General features: G+C 36.8%; 1 protein-coding gene across 1 annotated transcript in view; it reads left to right on the top strand.

The window, feature by feature from the left end:
* Positions 9,228-16,258, top strand: part of LOC8072834 (aspartyl protease family protein At5g10770) — a 16,034-nt gene continuing 9,003 nt past the window's right edge. Inside the window, exon 1 of the mRNA XM_002438238.2 lies at positions 9,228-9,486. Within this exon, the coding sequence (XP_002438283.1) occupies positions 9,381-9,486 (106 nt within the window). The 5' untranslated portion in view covers positions 9,228-9,380. The remainder of the gene's footprint in view (positions 9,487-16,258) is intronic.

Raw genomic sequence — 16,258 nt, 5'->3', positions numbered from 1 at the left:
AAAGCCTTTTCGACCCCCCCGGGATCCCTCTTCCGCGTCAACTAGCAACCGAGAGGTCGTAGCCACCGTCAAACGCGGTCTTGGATCTTGCCAAGCCGTGAGCAAGGCCGCCACCGAGGCTCTTGTCAATCGTTGCCGTGCCGTCGAAATTGAGCATATGCCGAGCTTCGCATCGAGGTAACGAAGCGCCCAAGATCCTTCCCTAACGTTCTACCTCGTTCTGTTGCTCTCACACCGACGCCGAACTTGTGTAGGGCCTCATTGTCCGCTGGATTGCGTGGCCGATTACCTCCAAGCCCTCCCCGAGCCTCCAAAGTGCTCTTGGTAAGCTCGCGTTGACCCCCGCTTTCTCTTCATGCTCTCGGTGCATCGATTAGTGCCCGTAATCACTCAAATGCCGAACTCCGGTGAGCTCCACGGCGGTGGCAATGGCCGACCACCGCGCCGGAGTCACTGGGCGCCGCCGTTGGCCACCCACCTCCCTCCAGATCGATTCCGTGCCGTTGGATTTAAAACCAACGCCCAGGATTAGAAGATACCCCTTCGGGGTAGATTTTATTAAAGAGTCCCTGACGTTTTTATATATGAAACCCGCGGTCCAAAACGTACAGGATTAAATACGCTTTCTGAGTTGGAAGACGTAAAGTCTGCCGGCTTGTTTCCAAAATATGTTTTCGGTTATTTACAGAATTGCCACTGGAAGTAATTTGCTCATAAAACACTCATTTTAACTCCGATTTGACCCGTTCAAATTGCGTTAGATTCGTAATCACAAGATCTACATGTTAGTAAAATTGTTTAATCAGTTTGAAACTTTTAATTTCGTGACTTTAATTAATTAATTTCTTTTCTACATAAAATCTTAGAAAATCCATATCTTCTTCGTTTTAACTCCGATTTTTGTGATCTTTATGTTTGTGAGATCATAGCGATGCGTAGAATCATTTTATAAACTTTTCCTACTGTTTTTATATGATTGGTGTACTGTTCTAATTGTAGCCTTGTTTGCTTCATGTATGTTTTCTCCGTTTGTTTGTGTTATCGACGATCGAGTTTAGCCGGTGAGCAATTCATGGTGATCAAGAGTGCTTCAGTGATCAAGATCGGAATCTTGGACAACTAGCAAGATCAACAAGAGCATTTGGATTAAGGCAAGTATAGCATTTGGATTTTATTTCTGTGACCATGATCCTGTGACTAGATTAATGTTAAGTAATAAATGATAAAAATGACTTTTTAGCCACTTGATGATTTATCTGTAAGTGATAACCGGGACAACAGTGCAACCATGAGGGCTATAATGGCTCTGGCTTTAGCTCAGTATGAAGACCTTTTCTAGCTTGTTAGAGGTTATCCGAAAGGGCGGAGGGGCTGAACCGTTTTGGATATAGTGTGGCCTCTGTCTGTATGTGTATAGGCTGCAAGTCATTGTACCATCGGAAGGGGGGCTCTATATCTGCACGCAAAGGATACCTTACGGCCCTAACATGTTAGACGAACTTTTGAAAGGCTTCATAGTGATCCCTGCTGACCTTCCTTGGTAGTGGGTTAAGAGGCTGATCACCTCGGGCGAAAGGGTAAATCATGACTCATGGGTAAAGATGTACAACCTCTGCAGAGTGTTAAAACTAGTATACTAGCTGTGCTCACGGTCAAGAGCGGCCTTGGGATTCTTGCATCGACGATGATGATTCTTGTGTGTTAAATATGCTCATTATTTATTATTTAATGCTCTACATTATTTATGTCACATTGATCATGAGATTGTGGAAGTTATACAATCTAGTTGCTATACTTGTGGAGTTCGACATGGACTCACTCTTGCTATTTCCCCCAAACCTCAGGAGAAGTTTAGGCTTGTGATCAACGAGTCAGTTGGATCCTATAGAGAGAAGTTAATACCCGGAGTTTGGAGTTGTCTATCCGCTGTTTGCTATCAAAGGTTATCTCTTTTATATTATGTACGTTATATAATTTATGCATTGTCTTTTGATATTACCCCTTATTTGTAGCTATATGTGAGATTTGGCTTCTAAGACTCACATATGGTGCATATCTGGTTTTGTTCTTAAAATCGGGTATTACACCAGGCTTGAGCTCAAAGTTGCCATCGATCTCTGCAGCAGGTCCAGTACGGATGTTGTCCGTAGTGGGAGCTGAGAACTCACGGATCGATTTATTCGCCATGACTTCGAACTCTGACGACAAGTTCCGGGTGAAACTTTGGTGATCTTCTTGATTGGATGAAGCTTCGTGCTGAAGTGTTGACGATCTCTTTTTGAGTTTGGCACTTGTTTTTCTGAATATATCTTCGGGATTGTCAACAAAATTTCCTGGAAGGTGTCTTCATTACCCTGCATAAAATAAAATAGAAAAATAACGGGGTAAAACTGTATGAGAGAATTGATAATCTCAATCATATTAGTGATGCGAATGATGACTCAAAATTCCATATTCATTCCTGATTAGTAATCAACCTTCCCCGGCAACGGCGCCAAAAATGCTTGTTGGGCATTCTTAACGTCATTACCAAAAGTAGACTTAGTTTTATAATTCTAATAACGGCGCCAAAAAATGCCAAACCTATCTCTCATGCCACTTAAGCTATGTTGTCATCCCTAGCATGACATGAGAGACGCGGTATTGAAATATGCAATTGCTCTTCTAAATAAATAATAAACGAGATTGCAAGCGCGCAGATTAATACCGATATAGCATTTTAACTGTGAAGTATTCTAGGTATCGTTATTTATATTTTTACCACTGGGAAAGGGATGCTAAACATCAATGTTGATTATGGAATGGAATATAGAATTGAGTATCTATCATTGCATGTATAATTGAGAGCATTTATCTATATCTTTCATACAGGGATAAATGTCAGATAAAAGATAGATAAAGTATGAATGGTGACAAAGATAATTAATCTGATCAACATAACTTAGCCACATATAAATATTTATATGATAAGCACCTCAATAGGTATTCTAGCAAGTCATTAGCATGGAATTAGTACGAACTACAAGAATATTTCCTAAGTTATTCTTAACTATAAAGTCTAGCATATCATAGTTAGTGCAATTATACTTGGCAATCATTGCGAGACATGACTACGCCCATGCATAGTGATATTATCAAGGAAGATGAGAAACATAGCAATCACTCCCCTGTAATAATGTTGCTCTGCCAGCCCTAACACGAGAGGGGGACTATATAAGAATCAATGGAGCTGTCACTACCACTAACTATCCCGCGATCTGGCATATAGGGTACAATCATAGATAAATAAGGTATAGGCACCACGCCTACACAATACTTATCATTTACCCACTGTACACATGGATAAACGCTATACGGTTCTAAACATGTATATAATTCCAATCTAACTAAGCCAAGCATATAACTATAATAAACTAAGAACAATATAATTGCAAATATAAACAAGTAGAGCAAAGTCATAATCAATATATAGAAGTAGAACAAAGTCATATTCATAATATTGAAGAACAAAGATGAACAATTGAAGAACAATAGAGGAATTACCAAGAATCCTCTTGACAGATCCGGAAACCAATCGAAGATTGACTCCTTCTAGTTCTAATCCTATGTAGCTATGCTAAACTAGAGATCTAATTGATGTGGTGGCTCTAGGGCTTGATCAGAGGCTTCTTCTCCCTAGATGGATAAATGAATTAGGGTTTAGAGGTCCTCTCCTCCAGGGCCTGGGGGTCTGCTTATATAGTCCTTCCAAATGAATGTGGGCCGTCGGATCAAACCGACATTAATCGCACGGTTTTCTTTGATCCTTTAGGTCAGTGGAGCATGATCCACGAAGTTGAACCTGATTGGCCCTTAGGCCAGGGCGGGTGCCCAAGGGGGGAGGGCAGGCGCCCTGCCCCTAGCCCCGTTTGGTCTCCCGTTCGTTCCCATAGCTTCTGGACTCTTCTAGATGTTATATAATTGCACGGCACGTTAATATCTCTATGTAAACCCGACGTGTGGGCCTTTCTTCCATAATTCCTGATAACCCCCTGTAGAAATAGAGAAACACCAAAACTCGTGGAATTCTGTCAGATAAAACCCTAAGTCTGGGTGTCGGTTGCATTTGGATCCTTTTCTTTGTTTATTTGATGATTATATTTGATACTTAAGGACCATTCCCTGGCACCAAAGCAGATCGCGCTTGCCGCCTCCGCCCAAGCCATCTCGCTCTATGTCTCTTGGGTCACGGCCACATGCCATGTTTGGTTGGCCCTTGTTTGGTGACAAGGTATGCCATGTCTTCTCCTTCCTACTATGTACGTATTTTGATTTCTAAGCAGGTATGCCGTCTCTTCTCGATTGAGCGAATGCTTGGTGTAGCATACACTCTTTGCTAATTTCCAATCAGGTACGACACCAGTTACTGGCAAATACACACTGAACATATGCATGCAATGCAAATCTTTATAAATCCTGAGTATTTGGATTTCAGAAATCATTGGGATTTCTTTCTAAACCTTTGCTTAAGTTTCGTCAGCAAACGTCATTCTGGCAAGCCAAATAGAAAATGATACAGTGAGCATCATATGGATAGTGACATCATTTTAAATGGATCCGGACAGGAATAACAAACAAAATTGGGTTTGGGGTTTCTTCTTCTTGCTGTTTGGAGTTTATGCAACCAACTTCTATATTGGTGCATGGTAAATGAATTAGTGCTTCCAAAATCTAGATTATATACCACTTATTCCTATCTCTCTGCTTTTCTTATATGATTATGAATGTAAGATTGCATCAAAAAAATTATGAATGTAAGTCAGTGCAATAGGGAAAATAACCAGTAGATGTAAGTTTCAACCTTCCACAACTCTGCTTATGGATTCTAAAAATGATATGGTTCATGTGAATATATTTTTTGGCATTTTATATGATCAACTAAGTCAGTGCAATAGGTATGCAACTCCAGTTAATTACATGAAAACTAATTTACAGGTTTTTACTCTGGTCAGGATTCAATTTTAATTGTGAGCTTGGAGTGAAATTTTACCACTCAATTGAGCATTATGTCTCACTACAAGTTTGGTTCACTTCATATATAGAACGTAGATATTTTAATCTATGGTTGTGTAAATTTTGTTTGAAACCAAAATAAAAATTACTATTGAATCCTGCTTGTTTTGGAGTAAGTATATGGACCATTTGGTTTTAGATCAGCTCAAAGATTAGTTCCGTGTAAAATTCTGCTTGTGTAGTAGTATGATATTTTTTGGAAGGATATCGTTTTTATAGTACATTGTTAAAGGCATGTTTCTTCACACTAAAGCGTTCTTAGCACAGAACTCCCAATGGACAAGGCAGAGGTCGACATCAGACCTCTACACCTCCAGCACACTGGCTATTGAATTGGGATTGATCTTTGTTTATTCTTTAAACAATATGACGCAGACAGAGAAGGAAATGAATGGAAAATTTCGGTGAAATTTGAAAAAGAGGGAATGTAGTGAAGTAAGGATTTTTTTTAGCCACGTGAACCTTGTGAACCTTCAATTTTAACTAGATCATCCGGTTACTTTACTAATTGTTTTGTCATTTGTACCCCAAAACCATTCCCAAGAAATAGATTTTTGAGTTTTTGAAATTTATTCAGGTATATTTAGAGACATGAATTTAATCATTGGTCGGCCATGTTGCAAAAAGGTAATAAATGGGCAAGAATGAAACTCTAATTATTCTGATTTCTGTTGCATTTAGGATTGCTGAACCGGATCATTCGGTTACTCTACTACTTGTCATTCGTACCCCAAAACTATTTCCAAGAAATTAATTTTTGTGTTTTTAAAATTTATTCAGATATATTTAGAGACATGAATGTGTTTAATCATTGGTCGGCCATGTTGCAAAAAGGTAATAAATGGACAAGAATGAGACTCTGATTATTCTGATTTCTGCTGCATTTAGGATTGCTGAACCAATAAGAATTCTCTTAGATGATGGTTGTTCGAATGACAAAAAGAAGTTCCTTGACTGGTGGGGTCTCCCTTATGCATTCACAATTATGACACATTTTTCCCATCCTACTAATAATACCTTGTATGCTTGAGGATATGGTAGCCTTTTCATGTTATACGTATCATGGTGGGTTCGAGGGAGAACACTGAAATGGACAATGCTTGTCAAAGGAGCTGGAGAGGGAAGTTTCGTCGGCATGGTTGAGTGATAAACCCAAATGCAAACACAAGGGATGGAAAGTGTCCTCTTATTCCTCTAGAGGTGAGGAACTCCTATTTCTTTTTTTTGTATGTATTTGTCTGCTATACTGCGGTAGTAGATAAGTTCATTGGAGTATAGCTTTTTTATGTTGGTCAACAGTTTCTTCATATGCACTAAATCACGTGGTCAATATTTCAAAGTTATTCTTTCCAATTAGTTTTTCTTGAATACACAAAAGATTTGCGTAACATTATATTTAAGAAAAAGAGTTTAAACATACAAGCGATGTGCTCTAACAGCGCCCTCGGAGGTCTTACAACCATAGACTGGACCGTCCTAGCAAACCACTCCAAGCTTCGCTATTACATAAAAAGACTACAACCCAGCTAAGAGCAGCGCTACAACCTACGAAGCTGGGCACCCTTGCTGCTGGCTAGGTGATCCTACTCCGGTGTCCGAGAAGAGATTTCTACCTGCCCTCGTGTTGGTCGCTGGAAATAACTCATCCAGAGCTTCAACTTGGCTCAATGTCGAATTCCCAGTAAAAATGGTGTCATATGCTCCTTTGGACGCGGAAGAAACTGGAGTCGTCGGCATGATGCTATGGGGCTTGGGATTTGACAATACAACCTCCCTATATGTTGTTTCAGGTAAAATATACCACTCAAAAAATATATGGCTTCCCTCTTTTAATGAGAAAAGGTAGATTAGAGATATTGTTGTTCTATGTTATGATGAATTATACTATCCAACTCACCAACCAATTCTTTATAGGGGCACAAGTACTACCTGTTTGGTGTCGGCACAAGCATTTAGAGTGAAGTGTCGGCACAAACACTACCTGTTTGGTGGGAATGCAAAGACAATAAAACCAAGAGAAATTGATTTTTATCTTGATCCCATTATCAGATCAGTTTGAGCAGTCATCTTACATTTAGTTAGTAACTGTACGTGATCATACACTTAATCAGTAACCGTAGTTGTTACCAATTACATTCAAATCACACATTTTTTTCAAATGATATTCCATTCAAATGATATTTATTTACCGAGCCCTACTTAAAGCAATATGTTTTGACCAAAATTGAATTGATCTTTGTTTTTTTCATATCAAACTCCTTTTGTTTAAATATACTTCCTCGGCTCCAAATTATAAGTCGCCTTGACTTTTTTGATACATCTATTTTGTTATTCAATTTGATATAATATATGTCCAGATACATTGTAATTCTATGTACTAAAAAAGTCAAAATCACTTATAATTTGGAACGAAGGGAGTATTATATTAATCAGTGAACAAATTATAGTGCACCTCCAATTTAGCAATCTTTATTTTGGTATAATTTAATTAGAAATGTATTGTTTAAATAAGTTTTTTTAATTCTTTTGAAATTTTAGATGGGATCAGTTCAAGCGTTCTCAATGTCAATCTTGTGGCAACAAGGTGGTATTGAAGTTGTGTGCAGTGTAGCATTTGCCTTTAAATTGTGTTAGCCATAGTTCAATAACAAAATTTGTAAGGCAATGTGTGTGCTGCACAAAAGAAATGGATATCAGAGATTTTTTTGGCTGATATAAAACATCGATGGTCTAAAAAGTCATGGCTGAAAATATTGGTCAGAGAAAAACTTAGTTGGCTGGCAGAAAAAGTACGGAGCCAAGTATCTTAGTCGCATCACGAAAAACTCTATAAAGTAGAGTTTATGAGCCTGCGAAATAACGCTTTTTTTGTGTGTGTTAATTTCACAAACTTTGTTTTTTGTATTTATTGTCACTTAAATATTAGTATTTAATTTTACAATATTGTTTATCTTATTATGTGATCCGTGTGTTTTTCTATAGTATTTATTGTCACTTAAATATTAGTATTTAATTTTACAATATTGTTTATCTAATTATATGATCCGTGTGTTTTTCTATAAAATGTTAACTATCCCATAGCAATGCACGGACATACTACCTAGTTTATTAAAAAGAAAAAGGCAGTCTTACAAGTCTTATTACAAGAGAGGAGAAGAAAGATTAGGGAACAAGAAAAGAGATGTCTGGAAAATTTGAGAACCATAAGGGCACTCACAATGCAGACTCTATCATAGAGTCTAAAGTTATTTATTACCTCGAATAATGTGGACTTAAAGTCTAAATAAGACTTGGTGTCTTATTTTTTTCTACCTCTTTCTTCAATAAATATGCTGCCACATCACCAAAATACCATAAATAATATGTAATTAATTGTCTTAAACTCTGTGATAGAGTCTTGCATTGTGAGTGCCCTAAATGTGCTCAAGGAAAATGCTTCGTTTTTTCCATCATTAATCCACTGAATTTTTCAAGTTTCTGTTTTTCCCTGACTTTTTGGATTTTATCAGGTTCTCCCTTTTTTTGAAAATACGGTCAGTGAATATGGCAAATGATACCGTTGAGATTCATTTTCTGTTTTCATCACTATGTTGTATCATATTGATGTAACGATCGTGAAATTAGTAAAGGTTCCCTTGTCCAATAAATACCTTTGAGCATTTCAACCATTCAATCTTGCCCTTTTTTTTATGTGCTTCTCCATTCATAATAAGATTCAAAATACTAGCACATATATATTATTGTTTCTCTGTTTTCTCTATTCCTAATTTTCAACGATAATCGTGCATTCGGAAGAGCACTGTATCCTGATGCAGCACAAGTTCGAGCATTGCCTTCTTTGTGACACATAAAGGTTACCTTCCATGGTACCCGCTACGCGCCATGTGGTTGGTAAGATGGCAGTTTCTTGCTATTAATCCTGAAAACATATCCAGCTGGTAGGAGTATATATACTGCTCCTACATATATTTATCCAAATATTCTTTTTTTTTGCAAGGTTATCCAAAAGCTTATTCTCATCCTCTACACCTAATAATTAGTTCTAAATGCCCCCCTCCCCCTCCCAACCCCTCACAAAGAAAACAAACTACTAACTGACATGTTGCCTTCTCACGAAATCACCATATATATTTAATCGTTTGGGAAAACGAAATGACCAGTAAATTAATTAGAGCGATGAAAGCTACCGGCAAGATTACCACACATACTCAAACATCATAGAGAACCTTTCTCTTATATAAAAGGGCAATGGCCCTGTCCTCACTCCTCAGCGCACGGCCTCAAGAGGAAGCTTTCAGCAGCTCGGGCGACTCTGAACTGGGAACGCCATGGGCATGGGGTTGCTTCCTCTTCTTGCTGCCTGCTGCTCCCTCCTGCTCACGGTTGCAGCTTCTGCCCGGGACACCACCAGCGTCTGCGCTTCGCAAATCAGCGGTACATATATATTTCAGTCGTTATAGTTTCATCTTGTTTGTAGTCGTTTTAACGCTCTGCTCACGACTGCACTTGCAGTCTTGCACCAGTATGATATGGTAGATGTTTTTTTTTTTTGACAACATATGCTAGCTAGATGAATTGACAGCTTGCGGTCGTATGTAGTGAATTGAGTGGTAGAACGAACTAGGAATTCTTGCTCATACAAGTCCATCCAGAGTTCAGGGTTCAGATAGGAGCTAGCTAGTACTGAATTTTTCAGAGTGAACGACAATTTTTCGATAAATAGCGCTATATATAATTTGCTTTTTACAGTCACATCAACTTCAAAAGACGTGAAATGATGGTCTTCATTCTTCAATCACTTGCTTTTTTACGTCATTCGCAAAGACTAGGTCTTCTTCAGGCAATAAAGAATAGTAGTACCAACCAACTGACCGTAAAACTTATATCAGGGACAGCATAGATTTCCTCTCGAGAGATCAAATGCTTGTAGTGCCCCACTTTCGCTCTTGTCTCAAACGCTGTATGACCCACTGAATGCAAGCATGCATTCATTGGATTAGGGAGCGGTGTAGCAGGGAGACGGCGGTGCGTTACTGCTGCCACATTGGCGCAATGATTTTCCACATGGATATCGTATACTGCCTCTATTCCATTAAGACCTGGTGTAGTTGCAAAAATTTTTGCAAAATGAATATTATAGCATTTTCGTTTGTATTTGATAAATATTATTCAATTATGGACTAATTAGACTTAAAAGACTTATCTCACAAATTACAGGTAAAATATACAATTAGTTATTTTTTATTTATATTTAATGCTCCATGCATGCGCTGCAAGATTCGGTGTGACGAAAAATTTTAAAAAAAGTTTGTAAAATTTTTGAAAAGTAAACAAGGCCTAAAAATGTCGGTTTTTGACTTTCAGTTTTCTTGTTTGACCATTTGTTTTATTCATTTTTTATACAAATAGTAAAATAAATAAATTATTGCTAAAGTAATTTTATTGGCAAAACAAGCCATAACAAAATAAATAATATTTATACAAAATTTTGAATAAAATGAATGGTCAAATAAGAAGTCTAAGGCCTTGTTTAGTTCACCCTAAAAATCAAAAACTTTTCAAGATTCTCTATCACATCGAATTTTACAGCACATGCATGGACCATTAAATATAGATAAAAACAAAAACTAGTTGCACAATCTGCCTGTAAATTGCGAGACAAATCTTTTAAGCCTAGTTACTCCATGATTGAACAATGTTTGTCAAATAAAAATGAAAGTGCTACAGTGTTAAAATCTAAAAACTTTTCAGATCTAAACAAGGCCCAGTTCAAAAAAAATTAGGAAATCGACACTGTAGCATTTTTGTTTGTATTTAACAAATATTGTCCAATTATGGACTAACTAGGCTCAAAAGATTCGTCTCGTCAATTCCGACCAAACTGTGCAATTAATTTTTATTTTCGTCTATATTTCTCCATGCATGCGTTTAAAGATTCGATGTGATGAGAAATCTAAAAAATTTTGTTAAATTTTTTAGGAACTAAACAAGGTTATGTTAAAAAAAATCCTGTGTTCGTGTGAGCGCAGTTGTTGTTGCCACCTGCAATTCAGATGCCACGGAATGGTAAAACGCTGTCGTACCATATTTCTTTTAAGATTTTTCTTTTGGAGATCTAGTGCTAACTTGGATAGCGAGGAGGGGCGTGGTAGTAGATGGCGTGTCAAATGTCACTCGCTAGGTCCATATAACTATTTTTATTTTTTTTCCTTATATTTAGGGCTGATTATTATGATGTTGTGTGTGCTCCTAATCAGACACTCTTTGTCCTTTGTCTTGTCATGCATGATAAGGCCCGGGAAGACCCATGCATTTTTTATAGTTTCATATATTTTGTTTTCTCTAGCGATCATACTTGTATTAATTAAGTTATTTTAATCCAATCAATAATTAGCGGGAAAATCTCTTATCCACATCATCATAAAAAAATACCACAGTTCACTTGGTTTTATCCTAGTTAAATTTCTTTAAATTTAACCAATACAAATTTGTAGAAAAATGCATCAATATCTATAATATCAAAGTAGTTTAATTAATACATAGCGAAATATTCTTGATAAGGTATTTATTTGAAATTGTGCATGTTATTTTTTAAAAAAAATCTAGTCAAAGTAAATAACTTTGGACAATACTAAATTTGAATTTACCATGAACAGTTTGCGTTATGCCTTTGTACAAACCTTGAGAGACTGACAGCTAAATGACCGTGGTAAATTATACCAAAAATTATTAACACCAGCTTTCCTGTATGTCCCACCATGATCTGGTTGTATGGACCTACTTATGTTATAATCCAGCATAGTACAATGTTCGTCTTCCTGTGTCCTTTTTTCTTCTTTTTTCAGGGCATCAAACGTACAAGGTGGTGCCTATCAAAAAGATGCAACATAACACTTGACAGTTGTCCTATTAATTTTAAAGTAGGTGTCACATATGTTTTATTTGTGGTCCTCTTGGGAGTAAAGAAATCGCTCGGCTCACTCGTGCATTCAAGGACTCAATGTTTTCTTCCTCCCAGACATAGTATATACACACAGATGCTCACATGCATACACTCACATCCATATCCATATTTATACGCACATCCATATCTTTACAAGCAGCTCCTAATCAAATTAGCAGATCTCGAGATTGACAAAGTCATCGTAGATGTCCCAATGTCGATGCCATGATGGTACATGTTGCCTACCATTTTAAAAGTAGTTTCATTAAATATTAAAATAAATTTAGAAAAATATAAGTACTTATGTCAAGTCAAGAACTTCAGCCTAAATAGGCATGTTTCATCATAAGAAACCTAACCAACAGAGCTGCATTCAGTTCACAATCCCTTCCAAGTTTAATTTGTGCCCTGTGACTTCAAGCTATACAAAGCCAGACCAAAATTTTTCTCAATTTTTTGTCTCTAGATCATTAGATTGACCTAGAACTAATCGAATTGAACTAACTTAATTTCATTGTAACAAAAGGAAAAGGTAAGGACATGAATTATAAATGGTCCCTCGCATTGGCCGTTGGTATGCACTTGCACTTGCACCCCCTAAAATGTGTTGGTTAAGTACAGTACAGCTTCTTGTTCTGTACTATGCATGCTAGGAAGAGTAGACTTTGCATTGTGTACTTGGGCAGGGGAAACAGAAGCACGAAGATAAATGGGGCCCTGTTTAGATTGTAGATGAAAAAATTTTGGGTGTCACATCAGTTATGTCGGAAGGATGTCGGAAGGAGTTTTTAGAAACTAATAAAAAAACAAATTACATAGCTCGTCTGGAAACTGCAAGACAAATCTATTAAACATAATTAATCTATCATTAGCACATGTGGGTTAGTACCACTTAAAGTTAATCATAGACTAACTAGGTTTAAAAGATTTGTCTCGCGATTTTGAACCTAACTGTGTAATTAGTTTATTTTTTTATCTACATTTAATGTTTCATGCATGTGCCCAAAGATTCGATGGGATGGATGAAAAAATTTTGATGAAACAAGGCCAAGATGATGAGAATGCGTGAATCGTTTCCCTTCACCTGTAACCATCAACCTCTCTATTTCACTCTTGTTGACGTGTTTCTCTGGATTGGACTTCGACGCAAGCGATTGCTATGAGACGTACGTGATGGATTAGACTGGTTTTTTTTTTTTGAGAACTCTTGATGTCACGCTTCAGCTATGGGGGAAGCAACTCTCACCGTCTTAGAATAATACAATTCTTAATTTAACATATAATTTTTTTATAAAACATATTATTTTAAAAAGGATGTTTCATGACAAATCTAATGATATATATTTTAACAAGTCTAGGTTTGTTTCAAGTCAACAATTATCTGAACTTTAACTAAGTCTATATAAATAGTATCAACAATTATAACTTTCTATATCTATAATATAAAAACATGTTCATGGCGGATCTAATGATATATATTTAGTATGATAAGTATCTTCATACAAATTTGACTGGACACTACATATCCTTCTGTGACCGGAGTATAGTATAAACATGTATGGCTTAGAATAGATATACTATATAAAAATATATTTTATAGTAAATCTAATGATAATTATCTATATGAAATGAACTGACTTAGAATAAATGTAGAAATGCATTTTCCAGAGATGGAGGGAGATGTTGATTACACGCGATTGATTGTCAAAAACCAAACTGTCTGTTGTTTACTCCTCTCCTCGACAAGACAATAACAGAACACAAAAATGTCAGAGTTTCCATGTTTTGATCAAAATTTACTTAAATTACAATAACATATTTGTACTATATAAATACAAATATAATCCTTATGTGTACATTATCTAAAAGACGCAAATAGATTTATGTTTCAAATTCTTGAAATAAATGGTTTGTGCCTCTAAATGATATATTTTGCGAGGAACAATTATGGCCATAGTATAAACTTGAAGAGTAAATCAAAAGAAAAAATGCTGTAATATTGAACAAGTGAAGTAATTAGGAAATAAACGGCTTGTCAATAGACAAAGTCAGTGATGAAGTGAGGTTGAGCTTGAGACCGGTAGGGCAAATTAAATAAAATGGAAGCCCTCACACTCGAGCTCTCTAGCAAACCAACTGATTGTTGCACAAATGCTCTCTCCCTCCAAAAAAAAATAATACACTTCTCGGTTTTAAGAAGTCAAAGAATTTTGAATTTGATGAAATATATAGAAAACTACTAAGATTTATAGTGCGAAATAAAGTATCGTTATTGAATGTATTTTTATAGTATACCTATTTAGAGTTGTAAAAATTAATAATATTTTCTATAATCAAATTTAAATAAGTTTGTCTCTATCTAAATCTAGAATTGTATATATATATATATATATATATATATATATATATATATATATATATATATATATATATATATATATATATATATATATATAGGTTTTTATACTCCCGGAGTAGCTACTCCCTTCTCCTAACGGGTACGTAAGAAATCCAATAGAAGACAGTCGACTTAGGCCCTGTTTAATTCCCCACCCAAAAATTTTTCATCCATCCCATCGAATCTTTGGACACATGCATTGAACATTAAATGTAGATAAAAAAATAAACTAATTACACAGTTTAGTTGAGAATCGCGAGACGAATCTTTTAAGCCTAGTTACTCCATGATTAGCCTTAATCCACATATGCTAATGACAGATTAATTATGCTTAATAAATTTGTCTTGCAGTTTCGTGACGAGCTATGTAATTTGTTTTTTTATTAGTTTCTAAAAACCTCTCCCGACATCCTTCCGACACATCCGATCTGACACCCAAAAAATTTTCATCCCCAATCTAAACAGGCCCTTACTGATTGACTCCATGCATGGCGAGTTTGAATGCCACCCACTAGATTCTCGGCTTCCTGCATGGCAGGGTTTGAATGCCACCGAAGAAAAAGCGGTATGGCAGATTAGAGTATGTGTACATACTTTAAAATATACATATACTTTTTGAATGGAGTACTTATACATACTTTACATACTTTTTTGAAGTGGAAAGTTCATACATACACCAAGATTTAGATAATATAAATATATACTTAAATGGCACGATCAGAGCATATCGAAAAACTGAATAGAGTATTTATACATACTTTTTTGAAGTGGAAAGTTCATACATACACCAAGATTTAGATAGTAGGCCTTGTTTAGATCCAAAAATTTTTTGGATTTTGACACTGTAGCACTTTCGTTTTTATTTGACAAATATTGTCCAATTATGGAGTAACTAGACTTAAAAGATTCGTCTCGTGATTTACAGGTAAACTGTGTAATTAGTTATCTTTTTTATCTATATTTAATATTACATATATATGCCGCAAGATTCAATGTGATGGGGAAACTTGTAAAGTTTTGGGTGCATCTAAACAAGGCCTAAGTATATACTTAAATGGCAACCGTTATTTTAATGATAGGAAGTATCAACTGATATTCTAACCAGTGAAGTATCAACTGATACTTGGTGGCAAGAGGAGTATGCAGAGTTGCAGACGTACTTCATACATGTCTAGAGTCTACATACATGGTTAAAAGGAAAGAGTATACATATTTAGCAAAGTATCAACTGATACTCTAATCAGTTAAGTATCAATTGATACATGGTGGAAAGAGTATGCAGACATACTGCATACATGTTTTCCTAGAGTACATATACATACATGGTTAAAAGCAAGAATATACATGTTTAGCAAAATGGAACTACTAGCGTCCGGACGTCCGATCCAGACGCTAGCGTCCGGACGCCTCTCAAAAGCGCTCAACCAACCTTGTTTGTTTCCCAGTCTGCACTCCTCGCACACGCTCTTTCCTACTTTTGCATGCCCCTTCCCACTACACACAGCACCCCCCAGCACGCCTCCTCCCCCCGAAACACCACCTCCCATCTGTCATCTATCTGTCATGCCTGTCATCTGTCTGTCATATGTCGTGCCTGTCATCTATCCGTCGTGCGGCACGGTTGTAGCAGCGGCGCCTTCCCCCATCAACCCGTCCGCAAGGCAGGCCTTGCCCATAGCACACGCACTGTGTGTGGTGCCGAGCATCACCTCTCAAGCGAACTAGCACCACGAAAAGGGAGACCCTCCCCAACGGGCTCACCATAGAGCGTGTAGGGCGCAGCCTGCTTCGTTTCTGATGCTTGCACCGTAGTTTAACTTCTAAAATGCGAAAATTGCACCTCCATCCACCTGGTCCATCCCTCC

The sequence above is a fragment of the Sorghum bicolor genome, chromosome 10 (assembly GCF_000003195.3).
Source record: "Sorghum bicolor cultivar BTx623 chromosome 10, Sorghum_bicolor_NCBIv3, whole genome shotgun sequence".
Classification (NCBI taxonomy): Eukaryota; Viridiplantae; Streptophyta; class Magnoliopsida; order Poales; family Poaceae; genus Sorghum; species Sorghum bicolor.
This window is presented reverse-complemented; position numbering and strand designations above follow the sequence as displayed.